This window comes from Entelurus aequoreus, linkage group LG08, assembly GCF_033978785.1.
Source record: "Entelurus aequoreus isolate RoL-2023_Sb linkage group LG08, RoL_Eaeq_v1.1, whole genome shotgun sequence".
Classification (NCBI taxonomy): domain Eukaryota; kingdom Metazoa; phylum Chordata; class Actinopteri; order Syngnathiformes; family Syngnathidae; genus Entelurus; species Entelurus aequoreus.
In genome coordinates this window covers 73,671,907-73,691,877 of record NC_084738.1, presented here as the reverse complement: position 1 = coordinate 73,691,877, position 19,971 = coordinate 73,671,907, and the positions used below count along the sequence as shown (strand labels likewise).

Below are 19,971 nucleotides of genomic sequence, written 5' to 3'. Positions count from 1 at the left end.
TTTTTTTTATTGTAAAATCTGTGCTTGTTTTTACAGTGAAATACTGTAAATGGAATTTTTTTTTAGTGTAAAGTCTGTTGTTTTTTTGCAGTGTATTACTGTAAATGGAATTTTTTTTAATTTAAAATCTGTTGCTTATTACTGTATAGTACTGTAAATGAAAAGTCACTTTTTTACTGTAATATCTGTTCTTGTTGTTTTTACAGTGCAGTACTGTAAATGGAAAAATATTTTTTTTTACTGTTGTTTCTTTTTACAGAGTAATACTGTAAATGGAACATTTTTTAAATGTAAAATCTGTTGTTGTTTTTTTACAGTGTAATATCTATTCACCGTAAAATTAATTGCTTTTATTTCTACAGTGCAATACTGTAAAAGAAAAATTACTTTTTTTTTACTATAAAATCTGTTATTTTTGTTTTTACAGTGCAATACTGTAAATGCAACATTTTATATGTAAAATCTGTTATTACCGTATAATACTGTAAATGAACTTTTTTTTTTTTCAACTGTAAAATCAGTTTTTTGTTTTTACAGTGCAATACTGTAAATGGAAAACAATTTTTTACAGTAAAATCTGTTTGTTTGTTTTACAGTGCAATACCGTAAATGGAATTTTTTTTAAAATGTGAAATCTGTTGTTTATTACTGTCGATGAAATATCTGTAAAATCTGTGCTTGTTTTCACAGTGAAATACTGTAAATGGAAACATATTTTTTACTGTAAAATCTGTCGTTTTTCTACAGTGTAATACTGTAAATGGAACATTTTAAAATGTAAACTGTTGCTTATTACCGTAAAATACTGTCAATAAAAAAAAAATCACTTTTTTTACTGTAAGATCTGTTCTTGTTTTTACAGTTCAATACTGTAAATGGAAAAATATGTTTTACTGTAAAATATGTTGTTTTTTTACAGTGCAATACTGTACATGAAAAATCACTTCTTCTTTTTTTACTGTAAAATCTGTTATTTTTGTTTTTACAGTGCAATACTGTAAATGGAACATTTTTAAATGTAAAATCTATTATCGTATAATACTGTAAATGAAAAAACACTTTTTTTTACTGTAAAATCTGTGCTCGTTTTTACAGTGAAATACTGTAAATGGATTTTTTTTTTTTACTGTAAAATCTGTTGTTTTTTTGCAGTGTATTACTGTAAATTGAATTTTTTAAAATTTAAAATCTGTTGCTTATTACCGTATAATACTGTAAATGAAAAGTCACCTTTTTTTACTGTAATATCTGTTCTTGTTGTTTTTACAGTGCAGTACTGTAAATGGAAAAATATTTTTTTTTACTAATGTTTCTTTTTACAGAGTAATACTGTAAATGGAACATTTTTTAAATGTAAAATCTGTTGTTGTTTTTTTACAGTGTAATATCTATTCACCGTAAAATTAATTGCTTTTATTTCTACAGTGCAATACTGTAAAAGAAAAATTACTTTTTTTTTTTTTACTATAAAATATGTTATTTTTGTTTTTACAGTGCAATACTGTAAATGTAACATTTTATATGTAAAATCTGTTATTACCGTATGATACTGTAAATTAACTTCTTTTTTTTTCTCAACTGTAAAATCAGTTTTTTGTTTTTACAGTGCAATACTGTAAATGGAAAACTATTTTTTACTGTAAAATCTTTTTTTTTTTTTTTTACAGTGCAATACCGTAAATGGAATTTTTTTTAAAATGTGAAATCTGTTGTTTATTACTGTCAATGAAAAATCTGTAAAATCTGTGCTTGTTTTCACAGTGAAATACTGTAAATGGGAACATATTTTTTACTGTAAAATCTGTTGTTTTTCTACAGTGTAATACTGTAAATGGAACATTTTAAAATGTAAACTGTTGCTTATTACCGTAAAATACTGTCAATAAAAAAAATCCCTTTTTTTACTGTAAGATCTGTTCTTGTTTTTACAGTGCAATACTGTAAATGGAAAAATATGTTTTACTGTAAAATATGTTGTTTTTTACAGTGCAATACTTTACATGACAAATAACTTCTTCTTTTTTTACTGTAAAATCTGTTATTTTTGTTTTTACAGTGCAATACTGTAAATGGAACATTTTTAAATGTAAAATCTATTATCGTATAATACTGTAAATGAAAAAACACTTTTTTTACTGTAAAATCGGTGCTCGTTTTTACAGTGAAATACTGTAAATGGATTTTTTTTTTTACTGTAAAATCTGTTGTTTTTTTGCAGTGTATTACTGTAAATTGAATTTTTTAAAATTTAAAATCTGTTGCTTATTACCGTATAATACTGTAAATGAAAAGTCACCTTTTTTTACTGTAATATCTGTTCTTGTTGTTTTTACAGTGCAGTACTGTAAATGGAAAAATATTTTTTTTTACTAATGTTTCTTTTTACAGAGTAATACTGTAAATGGAACATTTTTTAAATGTAAAATCTGTTGTTGTTTTTTTACAGTGTAATATCTATTCACCGTAAAATTAATTGCTTTTATTTCTACAGTGCAATACTGTAAAAGAAAAATTACTTTTTTTTTACTATAAAATCTGTTATTTTTGTTTTTACAGTGCAATACTGTAAATGCAACATTTTATATGTAAAATCTGTTATTACCGTATAATACTGTAAATGAACTTTTTTTTTTTTCAACTGTAAAATCAGTTTTTTGTTTTTACAGTGCAATACTGTAAATGGAAAACAATTTTTTACAGTAAAATCTGTTTGTTTGTTTTACAGTGCAATACCGTAAATGGAATTTTTTTTAAAATGTGAAATCTGTTGTTTATTACTGTCGATGAAATATCTGTAAAATCTGTGCTTGTTTTCACAGTGAAATACTGTAAATGGAAACATATTTTTTACTGTAAAATCTGTCGTTTTTCTACAGTGTAATACTGTAAATGGAACATTTTAAAATGTAAACTGTTGCTTATTACCGTAAAATACTGTCAATAAAAAAAAAATCACTTTTTTTACTGTAAGATCTGTTCTTGTTTTTACAGTTCAATACTGTAAATGGAAAAATATGTTTTACTGTAAAATATGTTGTTTTTTTACAGTGCAATACTGTACATGAAAAATCACTTCTTCTTTTTTTACTGTAAAATCTGTTATTTTTGTTTTTACAGTGCAATACTGTAAATGGAACATTTTTAAATGTAAAATCTATTATCGTATAATACTGTAAATGAAAAAACACTTTTTTTTACTGTAAAATCTGTGCTCGTTTTTACAGTGAAATACTGTAAATGGATTTTTTTTTTTTACTGTAAAATCTGTTGTTTTTTTGCAGTGTATTACTGTAAATTGAATTTTTTAAAATTTAAAATCTGTTGCTTATTACCGTATAATACTGTAAATGAAAAGTCACCTTTTTTTACTGTAATATCTGTTCTTGTTGTTTTTACAGTGCAGTACTGTAAATGGAAAAATATTTTTTTTTACTAATGTTTCTTTTTACAGAGTAATACTGTAAATGGAACATTTTTTAAATGTAAAATCTGTTGTTGTTTTTTTACAGTGTAATATCTATTCACCGTAAAATTAATTGCTTTTATTTCTACAGTGCAATACTGTAAAAGAAAAATTACTTTTTTTTTTTTTACTATAAAATATGTTATTTTTGTTTTTACAGTGCAATACTGTAAATGTAACATTTTATATGTAAAATCTGTTATTACCGTATGATACTGTAAATTAACTTCTTTTTTTTTCTCAACTGTAAAATCAGTTTTTTGTTTTTACAGTGCAATACTGTAAATGGAAAACTATTTTTTACTGTAAAATCTTTTTTTTTTTTTTTTACAGTGCAATACCGTAAATGGAATTTTTTTTAAAATGTGAAATCTGTTGTTTATTACTGTCAATGAAAAATCTGTAAAATCTGTGCTTGTTTTCACAGTGAAATACTGTAAATGGGAACATATTTTTTACTGTAAAATCTGTTGTTTTTCTACAGTGTAATACTGTAAATGGAACATTTTAAAATGTAAACTGTTGCTTATTACCGTAAAATACTGTCAATAAAAAAAATCCCTTTTTTTACTGTAAGATCTGTTCTTGTTTTTACAGTGCAATACTGTAAATGGAAAAATATGTTTTACTGTAAAATATGTTGTTTTTTTACAGTGCAATACTTTACATGACAAATAACTTCTTCTTTTTTTACTGTAAAATCTGTTATTTTTGTTTTTACAGTGCAATACTGTAAATGGAACATTTTTAAATGTAAAATCTATTATCGTATAATACTGTAAATGAAAAAACACTTTTTTACTGTAAAATCGGTGCTCGTTTTTACAGTGAAATACTGTAAATGGATTTTTTTTTTTACTGTAAAATCTGTTGTTTTTTTGCAGTGTATTACTGTAAATTGAATTTTTTAAAATTTAAAATCTGTTGCTTATTACCGTATAATACTGTAAATGAAAAGTCACCTTTTTTTACTGTAATATCTGTTCTTGTTGTTTTTACAGTGCAGTACTGTAAATGGAAAAATATTTTTTTTTACTAATGTTTCTTTTTACAGAGTAATACTGTAAATGGAACATTTTTTAAATGTAAAATCTGTTGTTGTTTTTTTACAGTGTAATATCTATTCACCGTAAAATTAATTGCTTTTATTTCTACAGTGCAATACTGTAAAAGAAAAATTACTTTTTTTTTTTTACTATAAAATCTGTTATTTTTGTTTTTACAGTGCAATACTGTAAATGTAACATTTTATATGTAAAATCTGTTATTACCGTATGATACTGTAAATTAACTTCTTTTTTTTTCTCAACTGTAAAATCAGTTTTTTGTTTTTACAGTGCAATACTGTAAATGGAAAACTATTTTTTACTGTAAAATCTTTTTTTTTTTTTTTTTACAGTGCAATACCGTAAATGGAAATTTTTTTAAAATGTGAAATCTGTTGTTTATTACTGTCAATGAAAAATCTGTAAAATCTGTGCTTGTTTTCACAGTGAAATACTGTAAATGGGAACATATTTTTTACTGTAAAATCTGTTGTTTTTCTACAGTGTAATACTGTAAATGGAACATTTTAAAATGTAAACTGTTGCTTATTACCGTAAAATACTGTCAATAAAAAAAATCCCTTTTTTTACTGTAAGATCTGTTCTTGTTTTTACAGTGCAATACTGTAAATGGAAAAATATGTTTTACTGTAAAATATGTTGTTTTTTACAGTGCAATACTTTACATGACAAATAACTTCTTCTTTTTTTACTGTAAAATCTGTTATTTTTGTTTTTACAGTGCAATACTGTAAATGGAACATTTTTAAATGTAAAATCTATTATCGTATAATACTGTAAATGAAAAAACACTTTTTTTACTGTAAAATCGGTGCTCGTTTTTACAGTGAAATACTGTAAATGGAATTTTTTTTTTACTGTAAAATCTGTTGTTTTTTTGCAGTGTATTACTGTAAATGGAGTTTTTTAAAATTTAAAATCTGTTGCTTATTACCGTATAATACTGTAAATGAAAAGTCACTTTTTTTTTACTGTAATATCTGTTCTTGTTGTTTTTACAGTGTAGTACTGTAAATGGAAAAATATTTTTTTTTCCTGTTGTTTCTTTTTACAGAGTAATACTGTAAATGTAACATTTTATATGTAAAATCTGTTATTACCGTATAATACTGTAAATGAACTTCTTTTTTTTTTTCGAACTGTAAAATCAGTTTTTTGTTTTTACAGTGCAATACTGTAAATGGAAAACTATTTTTTACAGTAAAATCTGTTTTTTTTTTTTTACAGTGCAATACCGTAAATGGAAAAAAAATCTGTTGTTTATTACTGTCAATGAAAAATCTGTAAAATCTGTGCTTGTTTTCACAGTGAAATACTGTAAATGGAAACATATTTTTTACTGTAAAATATGTTGTTTTTCTACAGTGTAATACTGTAAATGGAACATTTTTAAATGTAAAATCTGTTGTCTGTTATCGTACTATACAGTCAATGAAAAAAAACTTTTTTTTACTGTAAAATCTGTGCTTGTTGTTACAGTGAAATACTGTAAATGGAATCTTTTTTTTACTGTAAAATCTGTTGTTTTTTTGCAGTGTATTACTGTAAATGGAATTTTTTAAAATTTAAAATCTGTTGCTTATTACCGTATAATACTGTAAATGAAAAGTCACTTTTTTTTTTACTGTAATATCCGTTCTTGTTGTTTTTACAGTGCAGTACTGTAAATGGAAAAATATTTTTTTTACTGTTGTTTCTTTTTACAGAGTAATACTGTAAATGGAACATTTTTTAAATGTAAAATCTGTTGTTGTTTTTTTACAGTGTAATATCTATTCACCGTAAAATTAATTGCTTTTATTTCTACAGTGCAATACTGTAAAAGAAAAATTACTTTTTTTTTTACTATAAAATCTGTTATTTTCGTTTTACAGCGCAATACTGTAAATGTAACATTTTATATGTAAAATCTGTTATTACCGTATAATACTGTAAATTAACTTTTTTTTTTTCAACTGTAAAATCAGTTTTTTGTTTTTACAGTGCAATACTGTAAATGGAAAACTATTTTTTACTGTAAAATCTGTTTGGTTTTTTTACAGTGCAATACTGTAAATGGAAATTTTTTTAAAATGTGAAATCTGTTGTTTATTACTGTCAATGAAAAATCTGTAAAATCTGTGCTTGTTTTCACAGTGAAATACTGTAAATGGAAACATATTTTTTACTGTAAAATCTGTTGTTTTTCTACAGTGTAATACTGTAAATGGAAAAATATTTTTTACTGTAAAATCTTTTTTTTTTTTTTTTTACAGTGTAATACTGTAAATGGGAGGAAAACAAATGTGGAATGTGTTGCGCAATGCTGAGTCAGCATATTTGTGGTGGCGTGCGTGGCGCTGGGAGGTAAGGAAGCAAGGTAAGGAAGCAAGGTAAGGAAGGACTCACCGGCCACAGAGTTGGGGCGGGGCATGAGGTAGAGAGGGATGGAGTGGGCGGAGTTAGAGGACATGCTCTCCAGGCTGCGCTCGGGGATTTTGTTGAGGCTGTAGGTGGACGCCGTCATGTTCTCGTCCACGCGGTACAAGAAGGAGTCCATGCCTGATTTCTGCCACAGCTTCAGGTTGCCGTGTTTGCCGCCGCCGCCGCGCTCCACGTTCTCAGAGTAGCTGGTCAGTGTGGCTGCGGAGAGGAGAAAGGTCCTTAGCACTGTGGTTGACGCTGACGCACACACAGGGGACCGAAAGCGTCATTGGCGTGGCGTTTCACGCCTTCGCCACTCATTTCCTGTTCCTCCCAGTGCGCCCGCCACCTCAGGCTGCAGGTGTTTGTCGTTGCCAGGTAACCAGGGCGGGCGCACGTTGGGGCACGGGACATCACGACGGCGAGCTTATTTATACACACAGACACATACTGTACATACATATAAATATACACACATACAGTATATATACATATACACATATATAGATACAGTACATACAGTATATATACACGCACATATTTATATATATGTATATGTGTGTGTATATATATATATTATATATATATATATATATATATATATATATATATATATATATATATATATATATATATATATATATATATATATATATATACAGACACATATATACACATTATATATAAACACATGTATATTCGTAGGAATACATACGCACACATATACACACACGCACATTTATATATATATATATATATATATATATATACATATATATATATATATATATATATATATACATATATATATATATATATATATATATAAATATATATATACATATATATATATATATATATATATATACATATATATATATATATTTATACAGTATATATATATATATATACAGTATATATATATACAGTATATATATATATATATATGTATATATATATATATATATATATATATATATATATATGTGCGTGTGTGTATGTGTATATACTGTATGTGTATATATATATGTGTGTATGTATTAAACATATATATGTATATATATATATTTTTATATATATATATATACATACACCTAGATGTATACACAAATACATACACAAATATATACACATATATATACATGTATAAATACATACACATATATATATATATATATATATATATATATATATATATATATATATATATATATACATATATACATACATATATATACGTATAAATATATACACACACATACAGTATATATACACATATATACACACATACACATACATATACACATTAATATATACATACACACATATATATATATTTTCTATATACATATATTTACATATATATATATATATGTATATATATATATATGTGTGTTTATTACATACGCACATGTATATATATACACACACATAAATATATATACACACACACGTATTTTTATATATATAGCCTATATATATATATGCTGTATATATATGTATAACTATATATACAAATATTTCCATACACATACACATGTATATATATGTATAAATACATACACACACATACAGTATATATTCACACACACACATATATATACACATAAATATATACATCCATCCATCCATAGATTTTCTACTGCTTGTCCCTTTTGGGGTCGCGGGGGGTCGCTGGAGCCTATCTCAGCTACAATCGGGCGGAAGGCGGTGTACACCCTGGACAAGTCGCCACCTCATCACAGGGCCAACACAGATAGACAGACAACATTCACACACTAGGGCCAATTTAGTATATATATACATATATATACATATATATATATATATATATATATATATATATATATATATATATATATATATGTATATACAAAGTACTTCACGATGTTCCAAGCGTGAGTACTATGTCATCATGCGACGACATGTTCCAAGTGTTTCGGGGGCCTCGTGAAAATGAATACTGTTAAATATCTGCGCCGCCGCGCGAAAAGAGCGACTCACCAATGATGCCACTGTCCCGACTCTCCAGCGTGGAGGTGGGACTGCTGACGGCCTGGCCCTGCATGGTGGGGGGCAGGGTGGAGCAGGGGCTGCCAGCGGGGGGGGAGGCGGTGCTGCTGGTCAAGGTGGAGCATGGGCTGATCCTCTGGTTCTGGTTCTGGTTCTGGTTGTGGCCCTGGCAGCGACACAGAGGAGCAGCGTCACCATGATACTGTTTTTATATATATATATATATATATATATATATATATATATATATATATATATATATATATATATATATATATATATATATATATATATATATATACATATATACCCTAACCCTAACCCTAACCCTGACCCCAACCCTAACCCTACGTGTGCACCTAACCCTAAACGATACGTGTGCACCTAACCCTAACCCTAACCCCAACCCTAACCCTAACCTTACGTGTGCACCTAACCCTAAACGATACGTGTGCACCTAACCCTAACCCTAACCCTAAACCCTACGTGTGCACCTAACCCTAAACGATACGCGTACACCTAACCCTAACCCCAACCCTAACCCTAACCTTACGTGTGCACCTAACCCTAAACGATACGTGTGCACCTAACCCTAACCCTAAACGATACGTGTGCACCTAACCCTAACCCTAACCCCAACCCTAACCCTAACCTTACGTGTGCACCTAACCCTAAACGATACGTGTGCACCTAACCCTAACCCTAAACCCTACGTGTGCACCTAACCCTAACCCTAAACGATACGCGTGCACCTAACCCTAACCCTAACCCCAACCCTAACCCTACGTGTGCACCTAACCATAACCCAAACCCAACCCAAACCCTAAACGATGCGTGTGCACAAACGATACGTGTGCACCTAACCCTAACCCTAAACGATACGTGTGCACCTAACTCTAACCCTAACCCCAACCCTAACCTTACATGTGCACCTAACCCTAAACGATACGTGTGCACCTAACCCTAACCCTAACCCTAACCCTAACCCTACGTGTGCACCTAACCCTAAACGATACGTGTGCACCCAACCCTAACCCCAATCCTAACCCCAACCCTAACCCTACGTGTGCACCTAACCCTAAACGATACGCGTGCACCTAACCCTAACCCTAACCCCAACCCTAACCCTACGTGTGCACCTAACCATAACCCAAACCCAACCCTAACCCTAACCCTAAACGATGCGTGTACACAAACGATTCGTGTGCACCTAACCCTAAACGATACATGTGCACCTAACCCTAACCCTAACCCCAACCCTAACCCTACGTGTGCACCTAACCATAACCCAAACCCAACCCTAACCCTAACCCTAAACGATGCGTGTACACAAACGATTCGTGTGCACCTAACCCTAAACGATACATGTGCACCTAACCCTAACCCTAACCCCAACCCTAGCCCTAACCCTAACCCTAACCCTAACCCTAACCCTAACCCAACCCTAAACGATACGCGTGCACCTAACCCTAACCCTACGTGTGCACCTAACCATAACCCAAACCCAACCCTAACCCTAACCCTAAACGATGCGTGTGCACCTAACCCTAACCCTAAACCATACGTGTGCACCTAACCCTAAACCTAACCCTAACCCTACGTGTGCACCTAACCCTAAACGATATGCGTGCACCTAACCCTAACCCCAACCCTAACCCTACGTGTGCACCTAACCATAACCCAAACCCAACCCTAACCCTAAACGATGCGTGTGCACAAACGATACGTGTGCACCTAACCCTAACCCTAAACGATACGTGTGCACCTAACCCTAACCCTAACCCCAACCCTAACCTTACGTGTGCACCTAACCCTAAACGATACGTGTGCACCTAACCCTAACCCTAACCCCAACCCTAACCCTACGTGTGCACCTAACCCTAACCCTAAACGATATGTGTGCACCTAACCCTAACCACAACCCTAACCCTAACCCCAACCCTAACCCTACGTGTGCACCTAACCCTAAACGATACGCGTGCACCTAACCCTAACCCCAACCCTACGTGTGCACCTAACCATAACCCAAACCCAACCCTAACCCTAAACGATGCGTGTGCACAAACGATTTGTGTGCACCTAACCCTGAACGATACATGTGCACCTAACCCTAACCCTAACCCCAACCCTAACCCTGACCCCAACCCTAACCCTACGTGTGCACCTAACCCTAAACGATACGCGTGCACCTAACCCTAACCCTAACCCTACGTGTGCACCTAACCATAACCCAAACCCAACCCTAACCCTAACCCTAAACGATGCGTGTGCACAAACGATACGTGTGCACCTAACCCTAACCCTAACCCTAAACCATACGTGTGCACCTAACCCTAACCCTAAACCTAACCCTAACCCTATGTGTGCACCTAACCCTAAACGATACGCGTGCACCTAACCCTAACCCCAACCCTAACCCCAACCCTAACCCTACGTGTGCACCTAACCATAACCCAAACCCAACCCTAACCCTAAACGATGCGTGTGCACAAACGATACGTGTGCACCTAACCCTAACCCTAAACGATACGTGTGCACCTAACCCTAACCCTAACCCCAACCCTAACCCGAACCTTACGTGTGCACCTAACCCTAAACGATACGTGTGCACCTAACCCTAACCCCAACCCTAACCCTACGTGTGCACCTAACCCTAACCCTAAACGATACGTGTGCACCTAACCCTAACCCTAAACGATACGTGTGCACCTAACCCTAACCCTAAACGATACGTGTGCACCTAACCCTAACCCCAACCCCAACCCTAACCCTAAACGATGCGTGTGCACAAACGATATGTGTGCACCTAACCCTAAACGCTACATGTGCACCTAACCCCAACCCTACTCCTAACTCCAACCCTACTCCTAACCCTAAACGATACGTGTGCACCTAACCATAACCCTAACCCCAACCCTAACCCTAACCTTACGTGTGCACCTAACCCTAAACGATACGTGTGCACCTAACCCTAACCCTAACCCTAACCCTACGTGTGCACCTAACCCTAACCCTAAACGATACGTGTGCACCTAACCCTAACCCTAAACCATACGTGTGCACCTAACCCTAACCCTAAACCTAACCCTACGTGTGCACCTAACCCTAAACGATACGCGTGCACCTAACCCTAACCCCAACCCTAACCCCAACCCTAACCCCAACCCTAACCCTACGTGTGCACCTAACCATAACCCAAACCCAACCCTAACCCTAAACGATGCGTGTGCACAAACGATACGTGTGCACCTAACCCTAACCCTAAACGATACGTGTGCACCTAACCCTAACCCTAACCCCAACCCTAACCCTAACCTTACGTGTGCACCTAACCCTAAACGATACGTGTGCACCTATCCCTAACCCTAACCCCAACCCTAACCCTACGTGTGCACCTAACCCTAACCCTAAACGATACGTGTGCACCTAACCCTAACCCTAAACGATACGTGTGCACCTAACCCTAACCCCAACCCCAACCCTAACCCTAAACGATGCGTGTGCACAAACGATATGTGTGCACCTAACCCTAAACGCTACATGTGCACCTAACCCCAACCCTACTCTTAACTCCAACCCTACTCCTAACCCTAAACGATACGTGTGCACCTAACCATAACCCTAACCCCAACCCTAACCCTAACCTTACGTGTGCACCTAACCCTAAACGATACGTGTGCACCTAACCCTAACCCTAACCCTAACCCTACGTGTGCACCTAACCCTAACCCTAAACGATACGTGTGCACCTAACCCTAAACGATACGTGTGCACCTAACCCTAACCCCAACCCCAACCCTAACCCTAACCCTAAACGATGCGTGTGCACAAACGATATGTGTGCACCTAACCCTAAACGCTACGTGTGCACCTAACCCCAACCCTACTCCTAACCCTAAACGATACGTGTGCACCTATCCCTAACCCTAACCCCAACCCTAACCCTACGTGTGCACCTAACCCTAACCCTAAACGATACGTGTGCACCTAACCCTAACCCTAAACGATACGTGTGCACCTAACCCTAACCCCAACCCCAACCCTAACCCTAAACGATGCGTGTGCACAAACGATATGTGTGCACCTAACCCTAAACGCTACATGTGCACCTAACCCCAACCCTACTCCTAACTCCAACCCTACTCCTAACCCTAAACGATACGTGTGCACCTAACCATAACCCTAACCCCAACCTTAACCCTAACCTTACGTGTGCACCTAACCCTAAACGATACGTGTGCACCTAACCCTAACCCTAACCCTAACCCTACGTGTGCACCTAACCCTAACCCTAAACGATACGTGTGCACCTAACCCTAAACGATACGTGTGCACCTAACCCTAACCCCAACCCCAACCCTAACCCTAACCCTAAACGATGCGTGTGCACAAACGATATGTGTGCACCTAACCCTAAACGCTACGTGTGCACCTAACCCCAACCCTACTCCTAACCCTAAACGATACGTGTGCACCTATCCCTAACCCTAACCCCAACCCTAACCCTACGTGTGCACCTAACCCTAACCCTAAACGATACGTGTGCACCTAACCCTAACCCTAAACGATACGTGTGCACCTAACCCTAACCCCAACCCCAACCCTAACCCTAAACGATGCGTGTGCACAAACGATATGTGTGCACCTAACCCTAAACGCTACATGTGCACCTAACCCCAACCCTACTCCTAACTCCAACCCTACTCCTAACCCTAAACGATACGTGTGCACCTAACCATAACCCTAACCCCAACCCTAACCCTAACCTTACGTGTGCACCTAACCCTAAACGATACGTGTGCACCTAACCCTAACCCTAACCCTAACCCTACGTGTGCACCTAACCCTAACCCTAAACGATACGTGTGCACCTAACCCTAAACGATACGTGTGCACCTAACCCTAACCCCAACCCCAACCCTAACCCTAACCCTAAACGATGCGTGTGCACAAACGATATGTGTGCACCTAACCCTAAACGCTACGTGTGCACCTAACCCCAACCCTACTCCTAACCCTAAACGATACGTGTGCACCTATCCCTAACCCTAACCCCAACCCTAACCCTACGTGTGCACCTAACCCTAACCCTAAACGATACGTGTGCACCTAACCCTAACCCTAAACGATACGTGTGCACCTAACCCTAACCCCAACCCCAACCCTAACCCTAAACGATGCGTGTGCACAAACGATATGTGTGCACCTAACCCTAAACGCTACATGTGCACCTAACCCCAACCCTACTCCTAACTCCAACCCTACTCCTAACCCTAAACGATACGTGTGCACCTAACCATAACCCTAACCCCAACCCTAACCCTAACCTTACGTGTGCACCTAACCCTAAACGATACGTGTGCACCTAACCCTAACCCTAACCCTACGTGTGCACCTAACCCTAACCCTAAACGATACGTGTGCACCTAACCCTAAACGATACGTGTGCACCTAACCCTAACCCCAACCCCAACCCTAACCCTAACCCTAAACGATGCGTGTGCACAAACGATATGTGTGCACCTAACCCTAAACGCTACGTGTGCACCTAACCCCAACCCTACTCCTAACCCTAAACGATACGTGTGCACCTATCCCTAACCCTAACCCCAACCCTAACCCTACGTGTGCACCTAACCCTAACCCTAAACGATACGTGTGCACCTAACCCTAACCCTAAACGATACGTGTGCACCTAACCCTAACCCCAACCCCAACCCTAACCCTAAACGATGCGTGTGCACAAACGATATGTGTGCACCTAACCCTAAACGCTACATGTGCACCTAACCCCAACCCTACTCCTAACTCCAACCCTACTCCTAACCCTAAACGATACGTGTGCACCTAACCATAACCCTAACCCCAACCCTAACCCTAACCTTACGTGTGCACCTAACCCTAAACGATACGTGTGCACCTAACCCTAACCCTAACCCTAACCCTACGTGTGCACCTAACCCTAACCCTAAACGATACGTGTGCACCTAACCCTAAACGATACGTGTGCACCTAACCCTAACCCCAACCCCAACCCTAACCCTAACCCTAAACGATGCGTGTGCACAAACGATATGTGTGCACCTAACCCTAAACGCTACGTGTGCACCTAACCCCAACCCTACTCCTAACCCTAAACGATACGTGTGCACCTATCCCTAACCCTAACCCCAACCCTAACCCTACGTGTGCACCTAACCCTAACCCTAAACGATACGTGTGCACCTAACCCTAACCCTAAACGATACGTGTGCACCTAACCCTAACCCCAACCCCAACCCTAACCCTAAACGATGCGTGTGCACAAACGATATGTGTGCACCTAACCCTAAACGCTACATGTGCACCTAACCCCAACCCTACTCCTAACTCCAACCCTACTCCTAACCCTAAACGATACGTGTGCACCTAACCATAACCCTAACCCCAACCCTAACCCTAACCTTACGTGTGCACCTAACCCTAAACGATACGTGTGCACCTAACCCTAACCCTAACCCTAACCCTACGTGTGCACCTAACCCTAACCCTAAACGATACGTGTGCACCTAACCCTAACCCTAAACGATACGTGTGCACCTAACCCTAACCCCAACCCCAACCCTAACCCTAACCCTAAACGATGCGTGTGCACAAACGATATGTGTGCACCTAACCCTAAACGCTACGTGTGCACCTAACCCCAACCCTACTCCTAACCCTAAACGATACGTGTGCACAAAGGTGCCACCCACACTGCTTTAAATGATATTGGGTTTCACTATGTAAAAGTGCTTTGAGTCACGAGAGAAAAGCGCTATATAAATATAATTCACTTCACTTCACTTTACAGTAAAATTCCGGCGACTGACCTGCAAAATTGTTATTTTTTTTACCGTAAAATCAATGGCTGTTTTTTTCTATCTTTACAGTGAATGACTGTAAATAGAAAAAGGCTCCCACACTTTATTTTCACAGTAAAATTCTGGCGACTGACCTGCAAATGTTTGTTTAACCGTCAAATCTCAGGTTGTTTTTGTTTTACAGTGCATTACTGTAAATAGAAAAACGGTGCACCTTATTTTTACAGTAAAATTCTGCAAATGTTATTGTATTTATTTATTTTTACCGTAAAATCTATGGTTGTTGTTGTTGTTTGTTTTACAGTGCATTACTGTGAATTGAAAAACGGTGCACCTTATTTTTACAGTAAAATTCTGGCGACTGACCCGCAAATTTTATTTTTTTACCGTAAAATCTATGGTTGTTGTTTTTTGTTTTTTTTTCTACAGTGCATTACTGTAAATAGAAAAACGGTGCACCTTATTTTTACAGTAAAATTCTGCAAATTTTATTTATTTATTTTTTTTTTACCGTAAAATCTATGGTTGTTTTTTTTTTGTTTTTTTTACAGTGCATTACTTTGAATTGAAAAATGGTACTCATTATTTTTACAGTAAAATTCTGCAAATTTTATTGTATTTTTTTTTTTTTACCGTAAAATCTATGGTTGTTGTTTTTTGTTTTTTTTACAGTGCATTACTGTGAATTGAAAAATGGTACTCCTTATTTTTACAGTAAAATTCCGGCGACTGACCCGCAAAATGTTTATTTTTAAACCGTAAAACCAAAGGCTGTTTTTTTTCTATCTTTACAGTGCATTACTGTAAATTGAAAAAGGTGCACCTTATTTTTACAGTAAAATTCTGCAAATTTGATTGTACTTATTTTTTTTACCGTAAAATCTATGGTTGTTTTTTTGTTTTTTTTACAGTGCATTACTGTGAATTGATAAACGGTACACCTTATTTTTACAGTAAAATTCTGGCGACTGACCCGCAAATTTTATATTTTTACCGTAAAATCTATGGTTGTTGTTTTTTGTTTTTTTTCTACAGTGCATTACTGTAAATAGAAAAACGGTGCACCTTATTTTTACAGTAAAATTCTGCAAATTTTATTTTATTTTATTTTTTTTACCGTAAAATCTATGGTTGTTTTTCTTATTTTAATTTTACAGTGCATTACTGTGAATTGAAAAATGGTACTCCTTATTTTTACAGTAAAATTCTGCAAATTTGATCGTATTTATTTTTTTTACCGTAAAATCTATGGTTGTTTTTTTTGTTTTTTTTACAGTGCATTACTGTGAATTGAAAAATGGTACTCCTAATTTTTACAGTAAAATTCCGGCGACTGACCCGCAAAATTTTTATTTTTAAACTGTAAAATCAAAGGCTGTTTTTTTTCTATCTTTACAGTGCATTACTGTAAATTGAAAAAGGTGCACCTTATTTTTACAGTAAAATTCAGCAAATTTTATTGTATTTTTTTTTTTACCGTAAAATCTATGGTTGTTGTTTGTTTGTTTTACAGTGCATTACTGTGAATTGAAAAACGGTACACCTTATTTTTACAGTAAAATTCTGGCGACTGAACGCAAATTTTATTTTTTTACCGTAAAATCTATGGTTGTGGTTTTTTTTTCTACAGTGCATTACTGTAAATAGAAAAATGGTGCACCTTATTTTTACAGTAAAATTCTGCAAATTTTATTGTATTTTTTTTTTTTTACTGTAAAATCTATGGTTGTTTTTTTGTTTTGATTTTTACAGTGCATTACTTTGAATTGAAAAACGGTGCACCTTATTTTTACAGTAAAATTCTGCAAATTTGATTGTACTTATTTTTTTTACCGTAAAATCCATGGTTGTTTTTTTGTTTTTTTTTACAGTGCATTACTGTGAATTGAAAAACAGTACACCTTATTTTTACAGTAAAATTCTGGCGACTGACCCGCAAATTTTATATTTTTACCGTAATATCTATGGTTGTTGTTTTTTGTTTTTTTTCTACAGTGCATTACTGTAAATACAAAAACGGTGCACCTTATTTTTACAGTAAAATTCTGCAAATTGTATTGTATTTTTTTTTTTTTACCGTAAAATCTATGGTTGTTATTTTTATTTTTATTTTACAGTGCATTACTGTGAATTGAAAAATGGTACTCCTTATTTTTACAGTAAAATTCTGCAAATTTGATCATATTTATTTTTTTTACCGTAAAATCTATGGTTGTTTTTTTTGTTTTTTTTACAGTGCATTACTGTGAATTGAAAAATGGTACTCCTTATTTTTACAGTAAAATTCTGCAAATTTGATCGTATTTATTTTTTTTACCGTAAAATCTATGGTTGTTTTTTTTGTTTTTTTTACAGTGCATTACTGTGAATTGAAAAATGGTACTCTTAATTTTTACAGTAAAATTCCGGCGACTGACTGACCCGCAAAATTTTTATTTTTAAACTGTAAAATCAAAGGCTGTTTTTTTTCTATCTTTACAGTGCATTACTGTAAATTGAAAAACGGTGCACCTTATTTTTACAGTAAAATTCTGCAAATTTGATTGTATTTATTTTTTTTACCGTAAAATCTATGGTTGTTTGTTTTTTTTACAGCGCATTACTGTGAATTGAAAAACGGTGCACCTTATTTTTACAGTAAAATTCTGGCGACTGACCCGCAAATTTTATTTTTTTACCGTAAAATCTATGGTTGTTGTTTTTTTTGTTTTTTTCTACAGTGCATTACTGTAAATAGAAAAACGGTACTCCTTATTTTTACAGTAAAATTCTGCAAATGTTATTGTATTTATTTTTTTTACCGTAAAATCTATGGTTGTTTTTTTGTTTTGTTTTTACAGTGCATTACTGTGAATTGAAAAATGGTACTCCTTATTTTTACAGTAAAATTCCGGCGACTGACCCGCAAAATGTTTATTTTTATACCGTAAAATCAAAGGCTGTTTTTTTTCTATCTTTACAGTGCATTACTGTAAATTGAAAAAGGTGCACCTTATTTTTACAGTAAAATTCTGCAAATTTTATTGTATTTTTTTTTTTACCGTAAAATCTATGGTTGTTTTTTTTGTTTTTTTTTACAGTGCATTACTGTGAATTGAAAAATGGTACTCCTTATTTTTACAGTAAAATTCCGGCGACTGACCCGCAAAATGTTTATTTTTATACCGTAAAATCAATGGCTGTTTTTTTTCTATCTTTACAGTGCATTACTGTAAATTGAAAAAGGTGCACCTTATTTTTACAGTAAAATTCTGCAAATTTTATTGTATTTTTTTTTTTTACCGTAAAATCTATGGTTGTTGTTTATTTTTTTACAGTGCTTTACTGTAAATTGAAAAACCGTGCACCTCATTTTTACAGTAAAATTCTGCAAATGTTATTGTATTTATATTTTTTTACCGTAAAATCTATGGTTGTTTTTTTTTTTTTACAGCGCATTACTGTGAATTGAAAAACGGTGCACCTTATTTTTACAGTAAAATTCTGGCGACTGACCCGCAAATTTTATTTTTTTACTGTAAAATCTATGGTTGTTGTTTTTTTGTTTTTTTTTCTACAGTGCATTACTGTAAATAGAAAAACGGTACTCCTTATTTTTACAGTAAAATTCTGCAAATTTTATTGTATTTATTTTTTTTACTGTAAAATCTATGGTTGTTTTTTTGTTTTGTTTTTACAGTGCATTACTGTGAATTGAAAAATGGTACTCCTAATTTTTACAGTAAAATTCCGGCGACTGACCCGCAAAATTTTTATTTTTAAACTGTAAAATCAAAGGCTGTTTTTTTCTATCTTTACAGTGCATTACCGTAAATTGAAAAAGGTGCACCTTATTTTTACAGTAAAATTCTGCAAATTTTATTGTATTTTTTTTTTTTACCGTAAAATCTATGGTTGTTGTTTATTTTTTTACAGTGCTTTACTGTAAATTGAAAAACCGTGCACCTCATTTTTACAGTAAAATTCTGCAAATGTTATTGTATTTATATTTTTTTACCGTAAAATCTATGGTTGTTGTTTGTTTGTTTTACAGTGCATTACTGTGAATTGAAAAACGGTACACCTTATTTTTACAGTAAAATTCTGGCGACTGAACGCAAATTTTATTTTTTTACCGTAAAATCTATGGTTGTGGTTTTTTTTTCTACAGTGCATTACTGTAAATAGAAAAATGGTGCACCTT

The 19,971-nt window shown here is 34.4% G+C and overlaps 1 protein-coding gene across 3 annotated transcripts in view; it reads right to left on the bottom strand.

Moving 5' to 3' along the window:
- Window positions 1–19,971, bottom strand: part of LOC133656294 (protein TANC2-like) — a 132,685-nt gene that overhangs the window by 58,729 nt on the left and 53,985 nt on the right. For all 3 annotated transcript variants that reach the window (XM_062057302.1, XM_062057303.1, XM_062057304.1), the window contains 2 exons: window positions 8,938–9,112; window positions 6,919–7,152 (listed from right to left, as the gene is read on the bottom strand). In XM_062057302.1, the coding sequence (XP_061913286.1) occupies window positions 6,919–7,152; window positions 8,938–9,112 (409 nt within the window). The remainder of the gene's footprint in view (window positions 1–6,918; window positions 7,153–8,937; window positions 9,113–19,971) is intronic.